Genomic DNA, 19,681 nt, shown 5'->3' with positions numbered 1-19,681 from the left:
TGTTCAAGTTTAAGTTTATTTTGCACTCCTGTTTCTTGTGAACCAGCATGATGGGACTATCGTCTTGAATGTTGGTATATAAAAAACTTAAATAAATAAATAAAAATAAAAATACCAACAGCCACCCACGCTTACCCTTAACTAATACTACAACCTCTGCTCCAAGAGGTAGAAGTGAACCCTAGCTGACTACTCTGCCGGAGCCAGGGACCCCCTCCTCCAGCCCCACTCCTCCCCCCAGCCATCGCCCAAATCAATCCATAAAAATAAGCAGGCAAATGTCTGCTAAACCTGTCAGAGTTATATCCGTAAGTGTCAGTAGTTGAAGAAAAAGAAATTGCATGTCGCAGTGAAAAGTGAAAAAACGATGTCTTCAGCATGACCAAGAAGCCGGGCGATGGGACGTAGGAGACAGTTGTGTGCAAGGCCTGATCACTTGCCAGAGTGCATCCCTTCACCTTCCTCATGGCACCTTCACAGGGAGACGTATCCAATTAGCCCTCGGAGCGCAAGCCTTAAAGGCCGCCGTTGAGATCAGAGGGAGAAGCGAAATCTCCCGCACAACTAAAAATACTGAAACAGGTGAACTAAGCAGATGAGATAGCAACCTCTCCCTCTGGAAGCACTGGCCTCTTCAATCCGCTCCGGCATGCGGTAGAGTTGCAAGGAACCTGTCCGCTTCCTCTTTTGAAGTAAAAAAACCAAAGTTTGATTTCCATGATGGACTCTTAGTTTTGCTGGGTATAGCAAGGCAAACTTGACGCCCCGTTTTTATGTCGCGCCGTGCAGGCCGGGGCCATTAATTTCCATTGCGCCGCTGACCCAGCAGAGAAATCATTGAACAGCAACAACAGACAGCCTTTGTGTTCCAGCACTTCCTTCTGCCGATAAGCCCTCAGGAGCTGGGTTTTGTGATCCCAGTTTAAAATCCGAGCCGTAACAGGACGTGGCCGCCCCTGGCCGTCGCGCAGGGGGCCCCACCCGGTGTACCCGCTCGCACTGAAGGCTCCCTGCGGTCAGCTCCAGCCCAACCTGCCGTGGGAGCCAGTTCTCCACCAGATCTTTGAGCTCTCCCTCCTTCGCTTCCTCGGGCAGACCAATAATTTTTAAGTTATTTCTCCGGCCCTGATCCTCTTGCTCCTCCATTTTGGCCATTAACTCCCTCTGATGGCCCTGCAGGTCTGCCACGTGGCGTTCGGAGGCTGCTAACCGGTCCCCCAGATCAGAAATAGTACCTTCAGCTGTGTCAAGGCGTTTGGAGTGCCCCTCAACTGCAGATTTTATGTCGTCCATTGCAGTTTGCAGCCGAATTAATCGGCTATCCAGGGCATCGGAGACACACTGGGAGATTTTTTTGTAGCGCCTCCTCAGTTACGGTAGCCAGCACGGGTTTGGCAGTAGGGGCCATTGCAGCCATTTTGGCGGCTCACGGGCGATGTGGTCAACGCTCTGATTTGCCGCTGGTGCCGGTTTTGCGCATCCCCCGCATAACTGCACTTAATGGCGGGGGCTATAGCGCATCCAGCAGCCAACTGGGGGTAAGAGAAGCGTCAGCGAGCAGCGAAAACCGGTTTAATTTGAGGTATTTGGGAGCATAAGTGTTTATGAGCATACCTGCATTCTTATTTAATTCTTTGGAAAGACTTGTATCGCAATGAATAGACTATGATGATAGCAGACATTCTTGAATCGAGAAAAGGAAATGCTGTAGCCACTGATTTTTGCCACCATTTCATACTATTGTCCACTCACTTTCAAAGTTTTCCCCCCACCCAATATTTTTGCATCTAATCCATGACTGCTTGTTTGTAAATGTGAAGTTGATAATCGGGCTTTTTTTTTGTATTTTGTAATTTTTGAAAATTGTCTTCCATGATCATTAGAGACAGAAAATATTTCTGTATCCTGTCCCTTTTTCACATGCAAGAGGACAAGCAGAATGTTACAGGCCAATGTTAGGATACAAACTTTCACACTGTCTTCTTCAGGAGAGTTTCAACACAAGAAGAATAAACAAAATGTTATTGCATTACTGAACTCATTAAACTGTCCTATAGTAATTCCCTATGTTTACTTTTTATCTAGAAAATGATGATCTCAGATATGATAATACAGAGACATATCACTGGGAATTTGGTGAGGATCCAGAATGGAACACAGTGTTATCAGAAAGAGATGCAGAGGATACCTTTTCCTGTTCTGAGTGGGGAAAAATCTGCAGGAGTAAATCCATCAAAAAAAGGAAGCAAAGAAATTCAACAGACTCTGCTCTGGGTGAGCAAAGTGCCAGACTTATCCCACATACAGGGGAAGAGCAGAGAAATTTGACAACAGAAGAAAGATGTATATGTGATGCATGTGGGATATTCCTCAAGGATCCTGTGACTCTGAAATCACAGCAGAGATCTCACAATGAAGAGAGACCATCCACATCTGCAGACTGTAGGAAAACCTTCACTCACAAGGGAGAACTACAAGTACATCAGAAAACATGCACAAGAGAGACACCATTTACATGTTCTGAGTCTGGGAGAGGTTTCAGTGATAAACAAGAACTAATGCAACAACAGAAAATCAGCAAAGGAGATAGACTGTGTACAAGTGCAGAGCATTCAAAAAACTTTATTAATAAAGCAAACCTCACAAAATATAAGGAAAGCTACACAGAAGAGAGAACAGTTTCTTCTACTGATGGTGACAAAGAAAGCTTCACAAAACATCCAAAATTCTGCCAAGGAGAGGGACAAAATCTAAGTTATGAATGCAATAAAAGCTTCTGTCAGAGGAAAGTCTTTTCAAAACAAACAAAAACCCATACTGATGAGAGACAGTTCTCCTGTACGCACTCTGAAAAATGCTTCAGTAGGAAGGCAGACCTTCCACAACAGATAATCCACAAAGAAGAGAGACAGTTTACATCTACTGGATGTGGTAAAAGTTTCATGCAAAAGCCAAAACTCTCAAATCGGGGAAGAACCCACACTGCATTGAAACCAGATACATGTACTGAGTGTGGTAAAAGCTTTAGTCGTACAGGAAACTTATCAACACACATGAGAATCCACACTGGAATAAAACAATTTACATGTAGTGAGTGTGGCAAAAGCTTCATTCAAAAGAGATATCTCACAAGACACCAGAGAATCCACATTGGAGTGAAACCATTTACATGTACTAAATGTGATAAAAACTTTAGTCATATTGAATACCTCAAGCTCCACCAGAGAATACACACTGGATTGAAACCATTCGCATGTACTGAGTGTGGTAAAAGCTTTACTCGGAAGGCATGCCTCACCAACCACCAGAGAATCCACAGTGGAGTAAAGCCATTTACATGTATTGAGTGTGGTAAAAGATTCAGTTGCATAGAGTCTCTCACAATCCATCAGAGAATACACACTGGATTGAAACCATTTACATGTGCTGAGTGTGGTAAAAGCTTCAGTCGGAAAGCATGCCTCACAATCCATCAGATAATCCACACTAGAATGAAGCCATTTACGTGTACTGAATGTGGTAAAAGCTTCAGTTACAAGACAAACCTCACAGTCCACCAGAGTATCCACACTGGGATAAAACCATTTACATGTACTGCGTGTGGTAAAAGTTTTCGAATGAAGGCACACTTCACAATCCACCAGAGAATCCACACTGGCTTGAAACCATTTACATGTGCTGAGTGTGGGAAAAGCTTTAGTCGGAAGGCACACCTCACAAGCCACCAGAGAATCCATACTGGAGTAAAACCATTTACATGTACTGAGTGTGGTAAAATCTTTAGTCATAAAGGAAATTTAACAACACACCAGAGAATCCACACAGGAATAAAATCATTTAAGTGTACAGAATGTGATAAAAGCTTCAGTCAGAAGAGATATCTCACAAGCCACCAGAAAATACACACTAGAATGAAACCATTTGCATGTACTGAGTGTGGTAAAAGCTTTAGTCAGAAAGCAAATCTTACAGTCCACCAGAGACTCCACAGTTGAGTAAAAACATATATATGTACTTAGTGTGATAAAAGTTTTATTTGGAAGACATACCAACCACCAAAAAATCCACACTGAAGTAAAACCCTTTAACTGTATTGTGTGGTAAAGTATTTTGCTGGAAGGTATCTCTCAGAAGCCAACTGATAATCCACTTGTGAATGAATCCATATATATGTACTGAATGTGATAAAAACTTAATTTGGAACGCAGACCTCATATTCCACAACAGAATCCACACTGAGTGTGGTAAAAGCTTCACAAACACAGAATCTATGAAAATTCACCAGAGAATTCTCACTACTGTAAAATCATTCACATGTACTGAATGTTGTAAAAGGTTCACTGAAAAGTCATATCTCAGAATCTACCAGAGAAACCACACTAAAGTAAAACCTTTAATTGAGAGAATTAAAAGCATCGGAGATCTCACACAGGACTAAAGACGACTTTCCATAATGGAAAATTCAGCAAAACTGAAAAAATCTCTCTGACTGAGGACTGTAGCATAAAAGAACTTGAGAAGGAAGGCATATACAATTGTGCATGAAGGTGCCCTAATTCAGCACAAGTTACTGCGAGAAAAAGCTAGTAAAATGTACTACAGAACAGTGATGGCCACTTCTGGTCCTTAAAAACTATGACTAGACTAGATTTTCAGGATATCCATAATGAGTATACATGAGATAGATTTGCATGCACTACCTCTGTTATATACAAATGGTAAATTTTCCCAATGGAGAAATGTGAATAGTGGAGTGCCCTAGGGATCTGTTCAGGGACCGCTGTTTTTAATATGTTTATAAATTACCTAGAAATGGGAATAACAAGTGAAGTGATCAAATTTGCCAGTGCCACTAAATTATTCAAAGTTGTTAAATCACAAAGATTGTGAGAAATTTGCAAAAGTGGGAGACCGAGCATGCAAATGAAATTTAATGTGGACACCTGATATTAGGGAAGAGGAACCCAAATTATAGCTAAACAATGTAAAATCACACATTAGGAGTCACCAGTCAGGAAAAGGATTTAGGTGTCATTGTTGATAATACATTGAAATCTTCTGCTCAGCGTGCAGCAGCAGCAGCCAAGAAAACAAATAGAATGCTAGGAAGTACTAGGAAAGGAATGGAGAATAAAACAGAGAATATCAAAATGCCTCTTTTGCTCCAAGGTGCGACCTCATCTTGAGTATTGTGTGCAATTCTGATCACCACATCTCAAAAAAGATATAGCAGAATTAGAAAAGGTACAGAGAAGGGCTATCAGACTGATAAAGGGGATGGAGCAATTCCCCTATGAGGAAAGGCTAAAGAGGTTAGGGCTGTTCAGCTTGGAGAAGAGACAGCTGAGGGGGGATATGATAGAGGTTTATAAAATAATGAATGAAATGGAATGATAAATGTTAGTAAGTTGTTTATTCTTTTGAAAAGTACAAAGTCCAGGGGACACAAAATGAAGTTATTGGGTAATGTTTAAAACTAATAAGAGAGAATTTTTTTTTTACTCAACACATAATTAAGTTCTGAAATTCGTTGCCAGAGAATGTGGTGTAAGTTATTAGCGTAGCTGCATTTAAAAATGGTTTGGGCAAGTCCATAAACCATAATTAAGTTGGAGTTGCAGAAATCCATGGCTTATTCTTGGAATAAGCAGCTTGGATTCTTTCTACCCCTTGGGATCAAGCCAGGTACTTGTGACCTGGATTGGTCACTTTTGGAAACAGGATACTGGGCTTGATGGGATCCTTTGATCCAGTATGGTAAGCCTTGTGTTCTTATATAATATCCTGAAATCCTGGTCTAAGTGTGGCGTTTGAGGGCCAGAGTTAGTATCATGGAATTACTTAGCCTGAGTCTGACAACTCTGGCTAAGGATGTATTCAGAAGTTAGGCCTTCATGTCTCGGAGGTCTCACACTAGCAAACAGTGCATGACTGTAACAAGAGTGAGAATAGAAGAAGTAAACACCAGATGTGCAGAATTACTAGAAAGCCAGTTGTGTGTGTGGTGGAAGTGGTGTCTGGGTGAGGTAAGACCTGTGCCCAGAGGCTGGGGGGGGGGGAAAGCCATGGCTAGGACCAGGTCCAGAGGTGAACTCTCTCTCATAAACACAAACTCTCACACATATACTGTATATGGGAACACACTCTTCCCCCTCCTTATCCCAGTGATCCTTCATCCCCAGCCCATACCGGTGCTCAGTCCCCAGATATTTTTCACCTACCGGTGCTCAATAAGCACTGGTGGGTGAAGAACAACAGGGGAGTGGGGGTTTAAATACTGTTGTGGCTGCAGATGGAGAGAGAATGGGATGAGGCGGAGGAGAGGAGAGAAATGGGGCCTTTTCTCTCTATCCCCCTCCTCCTCCTCTCTGCCGTGGTGATTCTAGTTCTCCACACCCACGATTCCTCCAGTGATACTCATCTTTCCCCAGTGGTCTTAGAGCCCCTAAGTCTCACCCTAACCCTTGGTGGTTCTCGAGCCTTCTTCCCTCCCGATGATCACTATTTCCTCCTTTCCTAAAAAATGATCCTCTACTACAGCAACTCTGCTCCTCTCCCTCCTTGGCCATTAAGGCAGGCTCCTTCTCTATGAACCAGACTCAGCAGGCTGGACACTGCCTTGGGGGGCAAAACAGATTGGCATGCACCCACTCGCTCTCCTCAGCCCCCATCAGGGTGGAGGAGGATCTGGAATTCAAAAGCGCATCCTGCTCTTTGCCTCCGCCGGGGAGAAGTAAGAGAGCCGCATCATGTTCTCCCCCCACCCCTCCTATGCCTTCTGCTTCCCTCATTCACTCTTTCCCTGCCTCCTCCTATTACCTCAGTCAGACTTGCCCTCCCCCCACACTTTTCTCTCACTGATATCTCACAGTCCCTCTGATCCCCTCACACTCTACAGTTTTGTTCCCCTTACTCATTCCCTCTGCACAACCCGTAGCCCCACCCATTCCCTCACTCACTTGCCCTCCAGTCTTCTCATTCTTGTACCCCCATCTCCTCACTCATTCTCTCGCCTTTCCTCCATCCTCGCTGTTTTCCTCCAGTTCCTTTATTCATTTTCCTGAATACTCCCCCTTCCTCACCATCCCCTCATTCGCTGTCTTGCCCCTTCCCCCCTCCTCTATTGAGATCACCAGTGGCTGAGGCAGCAAGGTCTGAGAAGCCAGCATGATAAGCAAAACCTGGCCAGGAAGATGACCCACCCAGTAGCAGCAGCAGCAGGATTGATGCTGACAGTCATTCACCTCATGACTCTTGACACTGGAAATCAAGGGCATGTGATTGCCCCATCTCAGGCTAAGCAGCTCCAGCACACTGCTTTTCTTCCGGTGGGGGCCTGCTGTCCATTGCACAGGACTCCCGAGGCAGGCAGAGCCCCGGAGACTCAATGTGTAGATAAGACTATGGCGCAGGGAAGAGGGCTTTAGTTTTTATTAGGAACTGGGAAGCATGTTGTGGAGGGGCTCCACTTCGACCAGGGTGGAACCAGGCTGCTGGTGCTAATCATCAGAAAAGGGAGATAGAGCAGCTTTTAAACTAGAACATGGGCGAAAGCCGACAGTCGCTCCGCACGTGGTTCAAAGAGGGGTAGGGCATTCTGAGAGAGAGGTTCCAATAAAAGCAACAGTAGCCCATGTGCCTATAAGTAAAGAACCACCTGAGTTAAAAGAATCCAAAAAAACCCTTTCAAGTGTTAAGCAGATTGTTAATACCAATAAAAAAATAATCCCAACACTTTGAAATGTCTGTATGTTAATGCCAGAAGTCTAAGAAGTAAGATGGGAGAGTTAGAGTGTATAGCAGTGAATGATAAGATAGACTTAATTGGCATCACAGAGACCTGGTGGAAAGAGGATAAGAAATGGGACACTTCTATACCAGGTTACAAATCATATTGCAATGATGGGGTGGATCAACCTAGTGTGAGGATGGTGCTTATAGCAGGAGTGGCATAGAGTCCAACAGGACAAAGATCTTGCAGCAGACTAAATGCACATTTAAATCCCTATGAGTAGAAATTGTATGTGTGATAAGGAAGAGTGTAGTGGTAGGGGTATACTACATTTTACCTGGCCAAAATAAACAGACAATGAATTTCTTACAGAGTTTAGGGAAGCCAGCACAGTAATAATGGAAGATTTCAATTATCCCAATATTGACAAGATAAATGTAACATCAGGACATGCAACGGAGGTAAAGTTTCTAGATGAAATAAATGACTGTTATATGGAGTAATTTGGTTCAGGAACCGACAAAAGGGGGAGCCATTTTAGACCTAATTCATAGTGGAGCACAGGATTTGATGCAAGGGGTAATGGGACCGGGGGGGGGGGGGGGGGGGGGGCCACTCGGCAACAGCGATCAACTTTGACTTAATGAGTGGGAGGACATTAAGGAAATCTAAAATTCTAGCATTCAACTTTCAAAAGGGAGACTGATAAAATGAGGAAAATAGAAAAAAAAAAGAAAGGTGCCGATTACAAAGGTTAAGAGTTTACATCAGGCATAGTCAGTAGTAAAAAAAATTCCATCTTAGAAGTGCAGTCCATGCATTAAAAAAAAAATGGAAAAGAAGGCCAAAGCACTGGAAGCATGGTTAAAAAAGTGCAATGAAAGAGGCTATTTTAGCCAAAAAAAAATGTTTTCAAAAATTGGATAAAGAATCCATCAAAGGAAAACAGGAAAAAGCATAAGCATTGGCAAGACAGATGTAAAACATTAAAAAGAGAATTTGAAAAAAAGTTGACCTTAGAAGCAAAAACTCATAATAAAATTTTTTTTAAAATATATCCGCAGCAGGGAAGCCTGTGAGGGAATCGGTTGGACTGTTAGATTATGGAGGGGTTAAAAGAGCACTTGGGGAAGATAAGGCCATTACGGAAAGAATGATTGCAGTCTTTGCTTTGGTGTTTACTGAAGAGTATGTTGGGGGGAGATACCTGTGCTGGAAACTGTTTTGAATGTCGATGATTCAGAAGAACTGATACAAATCGCTGTGAAGCTGGAAGATGAAATAAGGCAAATCACCCAGATCAGATGATTTGCATGCCAGAGTTCTGAAAGAACTCAAAAATGGAATTGCAGATCTGTTACTTGTAATTTATAACTTGTCATTGGGATCATCCACCCTTCCCTGAAGACTGGAGAGTGGTCAATGTAACCCCAATCTTTAAAAACTGCTCCAAGGGTGATCGCGGCAACTATAGACCGGTGAGTCTGATTTCAGTGCTGGGAAAAATTGTGAAAATTATTCTAAAGAACAAAATCACAGAACATATAGAAAGTCATGGTTTAATGGGACACAGCCAGCATGGATTTACCCAAGGGAAGTCTTGCCTCACAAATCTACATTTTTTGAAGGGGTTAATAAATGTGGATAAGGGTGAGTCGGTGGATGTAGTGTATTTGAATTTTCAGAAGGCAGGTGACAAAGTGTCCCATGAGAGACTCCTGAGAAAATTAGAAAGACACGAGCTAGGTGGCAGTATCCTATTATGGATTGCAAACTGGTTAAAAGATAGGAAGCAGAGACCAAATAATCAGTTTTCTCAGTGGAGAAGAGTAAACAGTGGAGTGCCTCAAGAATCTGTACTGGGATCGGCACTTTTTAATATATTTTATAAATGATCTGGAAAAGGAAATGAGTGAAGTGATCTAATTTGCAGATGATACTAAATTATTCATAGTTGTTAAATCACAAAGTGGAGTGTGAAAATTACAGTCTTATGAGACTGGAAGACTGGGTATTCAAATGGCAGATGAAACTTAATGTGGATAAGTGCAAAGTGATACTTATGGGGAAAAGTAACCCACATTGAAGTTACATGATGTTAGGTTTCATATTAGGAGTTACTACCCAGAGAAGGACCTAGGCATCATAGTGGACAGTATTTTGAAATCCTCAGTTCAGTGTACAGCAGAAGTCAAAAAAGCAAACAGAATGTTAGGAATTAGGAAAGGAATGGCGAATAAAACAGCAAATGCCATAATGCCTCTGTATCGCTCCATGGTGATGCCACATTTAGATTACTGGGTGCAGTTCTAGTTGCCACATCTCAAAAAAAGATGGAAAATGTACAAAGAAGGTTGCCCAAAAATGATAAAGGGAATGGCATGGATCCCTTATAACAACGATGGCAAATTCCAGTCCCCAAGTGTCTCAAACAGGCCAGGTTTTCAGAATATGCACAATGAATATGCATAGAAAATATTGGCATGCACTGCCTCCATTGTGTGCAAATCTATCTCGTGCGTATTCATTGTGCATATCCTGAAAACCTGGCCTGTTCATGGCAGTTGAGGACTGGAGTTCGCCATCACTGCCCTATAAGAAAAGGCTTAAAGAGGTTAGGGCTGTTCAATTTGCAGAAGAGATGGCTGAGGGGGGGGATATGATGGAGGTCTATAAAATAAAATCATACGTGGAATAGAGCTAGTAAATGTAAATTGGTTATTTATTCTGTCAAATAATGCAAAGACGAGGGGCACTCCATGAAGTTAGTTTCACAACAAATTGGAGAATTTTTTTTTTTCATTGAATGCACAATTAAGCTCTGCAATTCAATACCGGAGGATGTGTTTAAAGAAGTCAGCATAGCTGGGTTTAAAAAAAGGTTTGGACGCTGTTTATCGCTGTGTGATAGTAGCATGGGGTCTATTTACTTTTTGGAATCTTGCCAGGTACTTGCGACCTAGATGGGCCACTTTTGGAAACTGGATATTGGACCTGATGGGAGCCTCTGTCTGACTCCGTAGGGCAAGTTTTTATATTCTTAGTGTGAGAAAAACACCAGACACCCTGAAAGAACCCATTCAGCTATTGTCTTTACTACGTCTGGAACATGGTCTGTCACTAAGAAACCTGGGTTTCAACTCCTGGCTCTCTGGTCTAGCTGCCAGCCCTCCAGCATCTCTCCAATTGTTGATACCACATTGGCTGGGATATGGGCCCTCATCTGTAATGTGGATGTGCAGGAAAGCCCAATTACACCCTCATACTCATTCCCCTCTCATGCTGCTGCCTGCCCCTTCCTCAGCCAAGTGCCACCAGTGTGCCTTCAGAGAGAGGAAAGATTGTGAAGCATTGGTGGCAGTTCAGGTTTTGCTGATGAAATGCCCACTGCTCCCCTCTGCCTTAGCAAGCAGTGCCTGGATTGTAGAGGCTGGGGATGATGTGGGGCTAACGCCTGCAGCAAACACTTGAAACGCACATCCACTTGTGTTCCACTCCCTGCCGGGGCTGGTCATCAAGGGTAATCCTGTCCCTGATTTTACAACTTTGGGTGCTGCCTGCCTCTTTCCCCGGGATGGTGCTACGGACCGCCGCCCCATTTCCTGCATCGTGGCTTGCCACATGACCAGTTGAAGGAGCCGGTAGCATGGGATCAGCTTGCAGAACACTCTCTTTCCCCTTTTAAAACACCGTCCTCTGACTGGAAGGCGGGATCCCCTGACTACTACTAATGCTACCCCATCCTCAGCTGCCAGTTGTGGTGGGTGCTGCTTCTGCAGGTGCAGCAGTGGTAAGATGTCCCACTTGGTTGCCACGGCTGATATCCTCGGCACAGTAAATGCACCAAGTCAAGCGCAGGTCCACCCTGCCTTGGAAGCACCTCCAGGTCCCAGATTTGTTTTGTGATCCCCTTCTCTTACGCTTGGGAGTGCACGCTGGCACTGGTATAGAGGTGGAGTCGGCTGGTCCCTGAGAAACAGTTCTGGGAGTTTGTGCAGTTTTGGTATGGCAGTTTCTGAGTAACTTTTTGCAAGGCTTTGTGTTATTTCACAAAGTGTCTTGTAACGGAGGGACTTTCTGTCACTGTTACTGAAGTGACACATAATTTGAGTGTTTTTCCTATGGTGAGTACTAAGAGGGGGAAAAAATTCCAGTTCAGTCCAGCCAGCCATTTCAGAAATTAATTTCACCCAATGTAATTTGAATCTTTTAATTGAAAAAAAACAAAAAAACAACATATATATGCATACTTTGCACTTACCCCTCCACACCAATAGTCTACCACTTCCTCGATTTCGATTTCTTTTAGCCCTCGACGTCCTCTAGACACAGATCCATTATAGCATACTATGTAAATATTCACTGTAAATGCGTTTTACTATGTAAATATTCCTGTCCCTTTCTCTCGTTTCCTCCTATCCCAGTTGTCAACTTCCTTGTTCATTGTAACTATTATTTTCCGCACCAGTTCAATACCGCTAGTTCTATGTTCAATGCACGACTTGTTAAATGTAAACCGACTTGATGCAACCTCTGGTCGTGAAAGCCGGTATAGAAAATAATAAAATAAATAAATGCACAAAAAAACAAAGTTTAATATTTTAAAGTATGACATCCGATTATGTCATTTTACAGGATTGTTCTGGGAAGGGCTGTGTTGGGGACATAATGATAGCTGAATTTATTTATTTATTTATTTGCTTTTATATACCGACATTCGTTGGCGTACATCACATCGGTTCACAAAACAACAGTTGGAATAGTATGACAAGAGGTCGTACTATTTTACATTTAACATAAACTGGTTGGAACTAAGTATACATAGAAATGAGAAATTAGGAACCAACTTTAATAAACGAGTGGCGGTAAGCCTTGAGGGGGCACATGTATCCAGTATATACAATTAGGCAGGAGAGACGGTGGGTGTTAAAGGGGGGGGGGGGTGGTTAGGTGGGGTGTTGGTAGGCGTTTAGGAATAACTAGGTTTTCAATTTCTTTTTGAAAGAGTGGATGGAGGGTTCCAGTCTGAGTTGGGGGGGGAAGCTTGTCCCAGAGGGTGGGGCCAGCTACAGAGAAAGTGAGTTGTCTGGTGGAGGAAAGGTGTGCTAGTTTGGGGGGAGGGATGATAAGAAGGCCTGTGTTTTGAGATCGCAGATTTTTCTGGCTGTGGAGTAGTTGGGGAGGGTCGTTGGTCCACTTGATGTTTTGGTTGTTGATGGTTTTATGAAGTAAGGTGAGAATTTTGTATTGTGACCGGTGTCGAATGGGGAGCCAGTGGAGTTCTTGTAGTATAGGAGTGATGTGTGCTGAGCGGTTGATGATTATTAAAATCTCGGGGGGGGGGGGGGGGGTGGCTGTGGGCCTGACATTTAATTGGGGAGAGGGCGCTAGGCTGAAGGACGTGAGGAAGAGCCTGTCCCGGGGGGTGTCCCCAGCCATTCAGGTTTTCAGGATACTGCAGTGAATAAACTTGAAGTGAGCGAAGGCTTGGGGGTTGCCTCGGGGCCTGTGGGTGCGGGGACGGCTCGCAGGCCTTGTGCTGATGTTAAGTTTCTACAGCTATTGCTGCAGAAAGATCTCCAGCATTGGCACCCAAGGAGCATAGGAGGGAGGAGAGACAAAAAGGAAAGGGGGAGATTAGGGGGGGTGAAGGGATGAAGCCAAAGAAGAGGCAGGAGGTTGGGGGGTGGGGGTGGGGCAGAGAGGGGAGTGCTGCTTCTGAGCAGTGCGGTGGAGGAGAGGGAGCTGCTGCTGCTGAGCAGAGGTGTGGAGGGCGGGGGGCCTGCAGCTGCTTGGCAAGAGGTTGTGGGGGAGAGGGGGGGATGCTGCTGGGTATGGGGATGACAGAGGGGGACTTCTCCTGCTGGGCAGAGGGCTGGGGAAGAGGGGTAGCTGGATGGGCAGTAAAGGGAGAAGGGGCTGCTGCTGGGCAGGGAGTGGAGGAGAGGAGGGAAGCTTTGGGGCAAGGGACGGCTGGGAGAAATGAGGGATGCTACTGGGGGAGAGAGGGAAATGCTGGACAAGTAGTGATGGGGGGGGGGGGGGAGGAAGAAAGGGGAGCCCATGGCAAGTGGTGGGGAGAGAAAAAGAATGCAGGTCATGGAGTGGAGTAAGAAAGAGAAACAGCAGGATGCAAGGGAAGGAGTTGGAAGAGAGGAGGGGTTTTGAAGAGCACACAGTAGATTGGGGCATTCAGGGGAAAGAGTGAAGGGGTAGAGAAAGATATGCTGGTCAAAGGGTGGGGGAAGAGAAAGAGGGGGAGGAGAGATAGGGGGGGGTGCCTTGCTGGAACTGCCACCACCAGAGGGACAGTTAGTTTTGACTTTGCAACCAAAGGAGAAAGTGCTGTGCCAGAGCCACTGGAAGTCAAGAGGGGGTGGGGGTGTAATTCTGAATATCCGTCCTGGATGCAGTAAAAGCTGGTCCCGGCCCTGGGGGGGTTGGTAGGGATGTGCATTTGTTTAAAATGAATGGCACATCCAAAACAAATGGACCCCTTTTATTTCATTTGTGGGGCCCACAAAACAAATGAGGTCCTTCCCATGAACGAAACATATCCTATTTATTTAGCTCTCACTAAATTCTATGGCTCATTAAAGTCTATCAAGCCAAAAGATTCTAAGGGAGATCTTGCATAAGCCCTGGTTATGACTCATGTATAACTTCATAGGCTTGTTATGGAGTGGGCAGGACCATCTCGGCAAGGAGACCAAAATGCCAACATATCAGAGTGAAGCATTTTTCTAATTTAGCCTATTGCTGCTCTGTGGATTCAGTAACACTGCTCTTGGGTTCTGAGCATGTGCAAGGACTCAGGACTGTGCATTTCTTCTTGGACAATGTCTAGGAAGGTAGTGCTTCTGGTTGAGCTCTCTCAGAGCGTTTACTGTGCTTTGCCTTTTGTTAAAAATTATAAACATTAAAATCCTTTTGGCTGTTATATCCTTCTGCATTGATCTCACTGTCACACTCATACACTGAGAAAAGGAAGCCTTGTGACAGGCTGCTAGCACTGGAGATTTGGCACAGCTTTTCCTATCCCTTTAGGGAGGGTGCAGGGCAGACAAGGTTATTCTGTGGATGTTGTACCCCCAACACTATACCTAGTCAGTTCCATTAAAAGCAATAAAGAAAAACTCCCTGTTATCAAAATCCCCAGCAAGCACCGCAGTGACAAATTAAATCACAACATGTCAGGGAAAGGCAGAGGCCAAGGGGGCCCTAAAACAGGGAGTCCCCCACCTAAAATAAAAAAGGGACTTTTTCAAATAAAAAATGGCAGGAGGGTCAGGCAGCTCCAGCTAGAAGAAACTGAAATTTGGAGAGGATGTGCCAAGACCACCACCTGTTTCTCTCCCTGTTGTTTTAGAGGGGAGGGAAAGGGCAGGCAGCAACAGCCGGGCAGGAGAGGAAGTGGAAGTCCCAAAGCCTCCAGCAGCGCAATCTTCCTTAATTAGCGCTGAAGAGACAGCGGACTCTGAAGAGGAATCTCCTTTTCCAGGATTCCCTGCAGAGGAAATTGGAGAGCTATGAGCTGAAGAAAGTTTTGCAGGATTCATTGCCAGAATCTTGGTGTCGCTTCGGAGACGGAGGGGAGAGAGGAAACGGACCACGATGGGGAGGAATGCGCAGGCAGCAGCGAGGTTAGAGAGCAATGACTGATGCCCCTGGCATCAGTCATTGCTCAGTCATCACAGGGGACTCATCAGTCATCACAGGGGACTCCCTGTTTTAGAGCCCCCTTGGCCTCTGCCTTTCCCTGACATGTTGTGATTTAATTTCTCACTGCAGTGCTTGCTGGGGATTTTGATAACAGGGAGTTTTTCTTTATTGCTTTTAATGGAACTGACTAGGTAACTGCACAAACTCCCAGAACTCAAACAGCAACAACTCTGTATGTAAGGGACACTTCAATTGTTTTCTAGAGATTTTTCCCTATTTCCATCTCCCTGCACTTTTTGACCTTTCCTACCAGGGCCAGTGGAAGTACTAGGCGAACTAGGCGGGGGTCTAGGGCGCCAGGGTCCCAGGGGGAGCAGCCATGGCAGCAAGAAAGAAGAGACAGCCGCTGCCACGGCTGCCTCAGCTGCCGGCAGGATATTTCACCGATGAGCAACCCATCCGTCGCGCCGCCCCCTACCAGCTCGAGTCAAACTAATTTGACTCAAGCCGATGGTTGGATCAGTCTCCATCACCAATAAACCTTCCATATCACATCAAACTCTCCAATCTATCCTTCAAAGCAAAGGTCACTCTTTCCATTACTGCTACATCTACCATCACTGTCTCCCAATGAGAAGCCAAAAGAGTGGATCTACAATAATATGCAATCATTATATGTGCTGCATGAAATACGTGCAAATCTAGAATCTTCTGCTGCTTATTTAAATTCTGATCATCCCATTTACCCATCAAACGTTAAATGACAGTAAGCCGAGTATTCAAATTAGTGATAGCTTGCACGGTAATTTCTAACAGTTCCCAAAAATCTGTCACGATCTTGCAATCCCCTCCACACGCAAGTAAGATGCTGGAATACCACAACCTCTCCAATAAGCGGACTTGCTGCACTAAACCTAGCAAAATATAGAAGGTATCAATATTTTCTGTGTAATGAGTGAACATTCTCTTACCTTATTGCACCTGGAGAGGGTGAGAGTGGCACTGCATATATCTCACCGGTCATTACCTCATCAAGAGGTAATGACTCTCTGTAAGAGAATTTCTAGGCTCAAGCACTTTAGACCCATCCTGTAAATCTACCTTATAAATGGGCTCTGACCGACGGCCCGCAAATGCGCGGTAGAGAGCAGCTCTACCGCGCATGTGCGGGCGAGCACGTCGGTCAGAGAGGAGCGTCAGCTCTTAAAAAACATGGCGGCGAGGCGAAGTACCGGCAGCGGCGCGTCGGTCAGAGAGGAGCAGCGCCAGGAGGAAATGGAGCCGTGTGAGGGCTGCGGTGAGGCGCGCACACGAGAGCGAGAGAGCGAGAGAGACCCGCGGCTCTGACAGACGGCGAGAGAGCACGTCGGTCTGCGGCGCCGGGAGGAAATGGAGCCGTGTGAGGGCTTCGGTGACGCGCGCGTGCACAAGAGAGAGAGAGAGAGAGAGACCCACGGCTCTGATGGACGTGCATGCAAGGGGAGTGCAAAGGGACAGAGGGTGGAGGGGGAAGAGGATAGTAAGAAGAAAGGGGAGGGCCAGAGGAGGAGAAGTGGGAGAATAAGGAAGAGAAGGGTGCTGGACAGGTGAGGAGCAGTGAGGGAAAGTGGAGTGTAATGGAAGAATGAGGGAAGAGGGGGGCTGCAGGGGCAGACCAGCGGGTGATAGAATGGGAAGGGGCTGCAGGAGAGGACCTGTGGAAGAAAGGAGGAACATTGGGAGAATGAGAGATGAGGAGAAGGGAAGGTGGGAGGGGCTTGGGGAGATGGGGCAGCAGGACAGTAAGAGGGGAGGGGAGCTGGAGGAGGGAGCATTGGGTGCAAAGGGAGAGAGGATGGAGGGGGAAGAGGATAGTAAGAGGAAAGGGGAGGGCCAGAGGAGGAGGAGTGGGAGAATAAGGAAGAGTGAGGAGCAGTGAGGGAAAGGGGAGTGTAATGGAAGAATGAGGGGAGAGGGGGCTGCAGGGGGCAGACCAGCAGGTGATAGAATGGGAAGGGGCTGCAGGAGAGGACCTGTGGAAGAAAGGAGGAACATTGGGAGGTGAGGAGGAGCAGTGAGAAAGTGAGAGGGGGAGGGGGTTGGGGAGACGGGACAGCAGAAGAGGAGAGGGGAGCTGGAGGAGGGAGCATTGGGTGCAAGGGGAGGGCAAAGAGGGTGGAGGGGGAAGAGTACACATCCTGACACCTCCACACACAACACTTGGCTGGCATTTGGAGCAAACGTCTCGCCCGTTTTAACGGGCTTAACGGCTTGTAAATATATAACCTGTAAAATCATTTTAGAAAGATATTTTGTCTGGGTCAGTAGAGATTCCAACCCTGTGTGTGATCTTAAGGCCACGATGTTCCCGGCAGATGGAAGAGCATCTTGGCATAGGCTGGAGTAACCTCGGATCAGGAAGGATTACCTTTCAGAGATGACATGGAGGAAAATCCCAGTAACTGATTCACAGTATGCCAAATTTTTAAGGTGTGTGACATAATTGGACTGTTTCTCCCTATTCTGGCATAAGTGATTGATGTTGATAGCATAATAAGTAAAGTAATTAATTCTGTACCGTCAGATTGTGATCGTTCTAAGGAAATCCAACTAGGAGCACCAACATAATTAAACCACTCTTTTATCCCTAGTCGAGCTGAGAATTAACATTAAAACAGACCAGGGACAGCTAGTCCTCCACAGTCCGTCGGAAATTTTTAAACAAATAGTTTAATATGAGGAATAAAGGAAGATCTTGATCCATTCAGGTCTTTAAAGGCCCTCTGTGGAATGTTACAAGGCAAATGTTGAAAAAGATACGATAGTCGTGGAAGAACCACCATCTTTACCAAATAAGCTCTACCCAATAGGGAGGGGGGTGTGAACAGGGGACTGTGGGTCCTTTAAGATCACCGACCGGAGCTGTGATTGCCTTGGGCCACACACTCCTTGCCAGCCACTGCAACCCAGGAGATATTAAACTGCAGTACTCCCATCAGAATTTCACCATAAAAATCACTCTTACCAAAGATTTCGTTTATTGTCCCTAAACTGATCAATGCAGCACTTGCTCACATTCTCATTTTTTAATATGAAATCACGGTAGGAAAACCTCACATTCAGAAGAACTGTATTCGTCGTGCTGTCCCAGGGGTGCTAATAAAGCTGTAAAATAATCTTTTACAAAGTGAGATCGGGGTCTGATCATTCTCCTTGATCACAGCCCTGCAAAGTTCCTTCTGGCCTTCTTTTAAACTCTACCATCTGTTTCTCCCAGGAGGAGTGGGGAAGTCCTGAAAGGTTGCTGGAATGATGGTTACCTGAAACCCAAACCCTTTCATGCTCAGCACCTTCTGCATGACATCCAGCAGGAGACTGGGGGTCAGCAGGGCTGGGGGAGAGGTTTCTGGGTGTAAATAATTCACAGTCACAGAGCAGGATTATAGCAACTGGAAACCAATTACACACAGAACCTGGGACACAAAATCTCAATTTGTGGGAATCCTGCTCTCTCTCCTTCCACTCTGAAACATCCAAAAATGCATTTTCTGCACCCCAGTTCTGCTCAGGGTCCTCTTAAAGTCAGGGCTGACTCTGCAGTGTCCCGGGTTAGAAAGCTGCAGCAAGGATTGTACAGAGAGGGCAGGAAGTTGGGGGCAATCTCCTACCTGAGCAGAAGCTCCCGCAGGCATTTTCCTCTCTGCTTTTGCTGCTCTCAGGGTCAGAAATGAATTGGGGTCTCTTTCTCAGGCTGGGGAAAAGCCGAGTGCTTGGGCCTCTTGCAGTGCTCAGGGTCTGTGCTAATGGCGCCTCTCAGTAGGACACAGCTCAGGAAGTTACGCTGATTCCTGATTCTCAGTTCCTCTTTCTTTCCTTACTCTTTAATGTAGACTGTATTATCAGGCCTGGGAACTTTGGAGTTCTGCTCACCCAGAGATTCGGGTCACTTAGCAGGGGATGTGTATAATGTACAGGCCCAGAGGAGGATTATATTTCAGGGGCCCTTAGATCACTGGGGATTCAGCAGGGCAGAAGAAGAGTTCTCTGTATGTGCATAATCAGGGCCAGATTTAAAATTTAGGCACCTACAGCACTGGGGGAGGGGGGGGAGGGGCGCGCTTCCTCCCAGTAAAATCATCAGCGAGGGTGTGCGTACGGGAGAGTCCCCCCCTCCCCCCTTCCCCCCGAAAACATTGAAGGGTGTAGGGGCTCCTGCCCAGATCTTCCCCTTTTCCCTTGGCCCTACTGCAGCACTTCTACCCTCAGTCTGCGACTGCTTTCTCCTTCCTCGGGGAACCCATGGCAAGA

The 19,681-nt window shown here is 45.7% G+C and overlaps 1 protein-coding gene across 1 annotated transcript in view; it reads left to right on the top strand.

Moving 5' to 3' along the window:
* LOC115083874 (oocyte zinc finger protein XlCOF6-like) overlaps positions 1-4,739 on the top strand; it is a 28,053-nt gene extending 23,314 nt beyond the window's left edge. The window contains exon 3 of the mRNA XM_029587926.1: positions 2,086-4,739. Coding sequence (XP_029443786.1) covers positions 2,086-3,995 — 1,910 coding nt within the window. The 3' untranslated portion in view covers positions 3,996-4,739. The remainder of the gene's footprint in view (positions 1-2,085) is intronic.
* Positions 4,740-19,681: the final 14,942 nt, after the last annotated feature.

The sequence above is a fragment of the Rhinatrema bivittatum genome, chromosome 2 (genome assembly GCF_901001135.1).
Source record: "Rhinatrema bivittatum chromosome 2, aRhiBiv1.1, whole genome shotgun sequence".
Lineage (NCBI taxonomy): Eukaryota > Metazoa > Chordata > Amphibia > Gymnophiona > Rhinatrematidae > Rhinatrema > Rhinatrema bivittatum.
Note: the sequence above shows the minus strand (reverse complement) of the source record. Positions and strands in the feature narration are given on the sequence as shown.